This window comes from Tupaia chinensis, unplaced genomic scaffold (genome assembly GCF_000334495.1).
Source record: "Tupaia chinensis unplaced genomic scaffold, TupChi_1.0 Scaffold000667_1, whole genome shotgun sequence".
Classification (NCBI taxonomy): Eukaryota; Metazoa; Chordata; class Mammalia; order Scandentia; family Tupaiidae; genus Tupaia; species Tupaia belangeri.
The window spans coordinates 2,206,916-2,209,812 of NW_006160189.1; the positions used below are offsets into that span (position 1 = coordinate 2,206,916).

The window sequence follows — 2,897 nt, forward strand, 5'->3', positions numbered from 1 at the left end:
ACAACATGAAAATCAATTTGCTAAAAATATAATTATACAACAAAATCATTAGGCTGCATAGTTTTCAGGATACTTTTCTGAGCTTCTTGAGGGCAGAAACCACATTTAAGATTCTTTGCACTATCAGAACACATCCAAGGGAGTGCCTTGCATGGAGTAAGAACTGAGCATGTGACTACTGGTCCAGGGAATTGGGCACAGCAAACGGCAGGATTTGAAAACTTCCATAAGTTGAGTATATCCTTTGGTGGACTCGAATAAGATAAAATATCTCCAGAATAAAATCTATGGTTGCTTAACTAAATTATTATTTCCAGATACCACTGAGTGTTACTTTGCAAGCTCTCTTTTTGTGGATATTATAGAAATGGGTGCTGAAGATGTTCCACCCCCTCACATGTGCTTAAGAATAGTTTTGGGACTAGCAGGTGGCATAATGGTAACATTGCTGGACTCCCACGTAGTCAACCATGGCTCAAGTTCTGAACCTAGTGACTTAAAACTCATGCCAGATGTGAGTGCGTGCATGCCCAAGATCCTGAGAGAATGGAGAAAGGATTGCAGCATGGCCATCTCCCCTGGGGGTGATTTCTTGCTTTCTGTCTCTCTGTCCTTCTCTGTCTCTCGGGTAAGTGCACACACCCCGCAGCAAAAACCTCTCCTAAGAAAAAAGTTAACTCCCAGACCATATCATAATTAATTATGTGTTACATCACAGCTCATATGTTTTTTTCATATATATGTATATGTATTTTATACATACATATACACTTTACAGGTCAACTATGTAATTTATTCCTTAGGAACATAATAATATTACTTCTTTGGAATGCACGTTTTGGAACTGGATGCATCAATTATGTCATCGCCACATACATACAATTTTAATTTAGGCTTAGAGATCATTAACTAGAAATGGATGTACTGTTTCTCTCAAAGGATTAAACAAACATACTAGACAAACACTAACTTATACAAATGAATACTGAAAGGAAAACAAGATTATCATATATATATATATATATAAAATATGTGCAAAGGTCAATATATATATATGACTCTGATTCCCAGACACCATGACACTTCCTAAGGATCAGCTTACTTAAACCAGTACAGGTAGTTTGATGTTACTCCTGGAAAACACAGGTTGTCAGTACAAGCCCCCCCATAACTCGGAGGACAAGATGAACATGGTACCCCTACTTTATATGGTGCTTCTCCAATCCAGTTGCCCCTAAAAGTGAAAAAAAAAAAAGTAACATTAGTGCTACTCACACCTTTAAAAATATAAGATTGTCTTTAAGCACAGATATATATATAGGATGCCATGTGGGGAAGTTTGTTTTAGGAAGGCACTGAAACTGATACCCATTTGGTATTTCTACAGTAACTTACTCTACGCACAGTAGCTTACTCTACGCATCTTGCTTTCTTAATCTTCCTTACCTTGCACCTCCCTGGATGAGGAACATTACCCTGGTTAAGAAGTGAGGATCTGCAATGCATGGTGACACATGGCATTATGGGACACCAGACTCATTCCACTTACATCTTTCTTCTTCTACAACACCTTCTAGAGCACACAGTCAGGCCACATGCATTTCAACTTACTGTCACTTAAATATACACTAATGCTCACTGAAGGATGGTTAAAAAAATATCTAGCATTTTTGCAAAGTTTAGAAATGATGAAATCAGTTAAAAATCATCACATATACAAAAAAAAATAGATCCACAAGATTTGTTTCTAAAGTCATATAATGTAGATTTCCAATCTTCACAAAATAAGGAGATAGGGAAAACTTAATTCTCATAGTAAAGAGAATAATGTCTCACAGAATAAAAGGTGATTCAAACCATATATATTATACATGCATATAATATACTGAAATGTGAAAGAAATTGGTTAGGAGAAAAGTTGATTATCCATGATTAAAAACTCACGGTTGAAGATAAGACAAGTGAGAGACCAAAACATGAAACAAGGGATACTTCTCTTCTTTAAGACTTAAATAAAACCTAGCAATGACTCATGAAATGTTCTACAGGATATGAACATATTTGTTTAACTAATAAAACTTCAGACTTTTATCTATAAAATATCTATACAAGAAAATTTCCCTATAAAGATTAAAAAAAAAAAACTGGGACTAGTAGTTAGCGTAATAGCTATGTCGCTGAACTCCCACGTAGTCGACTGTGATTCGAGTTCCGGACCCGGTGGCTTAAACTCATGCAGGGCGCATGTGCGTGCATGCCCAAGATCCGGAGAGGAGAATGCAGGAGAAGGGATTGCGGCGTGGCCATCCCCACTGGGGGGTGATTTCTCACTTTCTGTCTCTCTCTGTCTTTCTGGTGAACGCACACACCCTATAACAAAAACCACTCCAAATAAAAAAAAAAAAAGATAAAAAACTGATTAACTATCTACATTGAAAAATAAGATGAGAGTTAAGACTTCCTAGTTTTATTTAGTTTATCCTGCCCTCTGCCCCTAAGGACAAGCATCCTCCAGCATACACTTGCTGACATTGCATGCTTGGGCTTTTCTCTTATGTATGTTGTCCACTTCTTTATCCTAATCTTATCCCATTTCATATTCATAATCTTATTTTCCTCTACATATTTACCCAAAGCTATACAGGTATATGGATCCAGCTAATATAATTTTAAATTTTATATTTTTCTACTGATTTTATAAAATTGGTTAAAATAGTAGAGCACACATTTTTGCTAACAAAAACTCAGAAATAGAATTTTATTATATATAAAATTATTACATATTATATTATATTGCAAACTTCACATGAATCACAGATTTTATTGAATAGAGGGTTATTATATTCCCCAGTAAATCAGTCAATTTACACATTCATTCTTATAGTTTTTTTCTAGTC

The 2,897-nt window shown here is 35.5% G+C and overlaps 1 protein-coding gene across 1 annotated transcript in view; it reads right to left on the reverse strand.

Annotated features, from left to right (window-relative positions):
- Window positions 1–589: 589 nt before the first annotated feature.
- The window catches only part of PI15 (peptidase inhibitor 15), a 33,447-nt gene continuing 31,139 nt past the window's right edge, over window positions 590–2,897 (reverse strand). Inside the window, exon 6 of the mRNA XM_006159929.2 lies at window positions 590–1,234. Coding sequence (XP_006159991.1) covers window positions 1,099–1,234 — 136 coding nt within the window. The 3' untranslated portion in view covers window positions 590–1,098. The remainder of the gene's footprint in view (window positions 1,235–2,897) is intronic.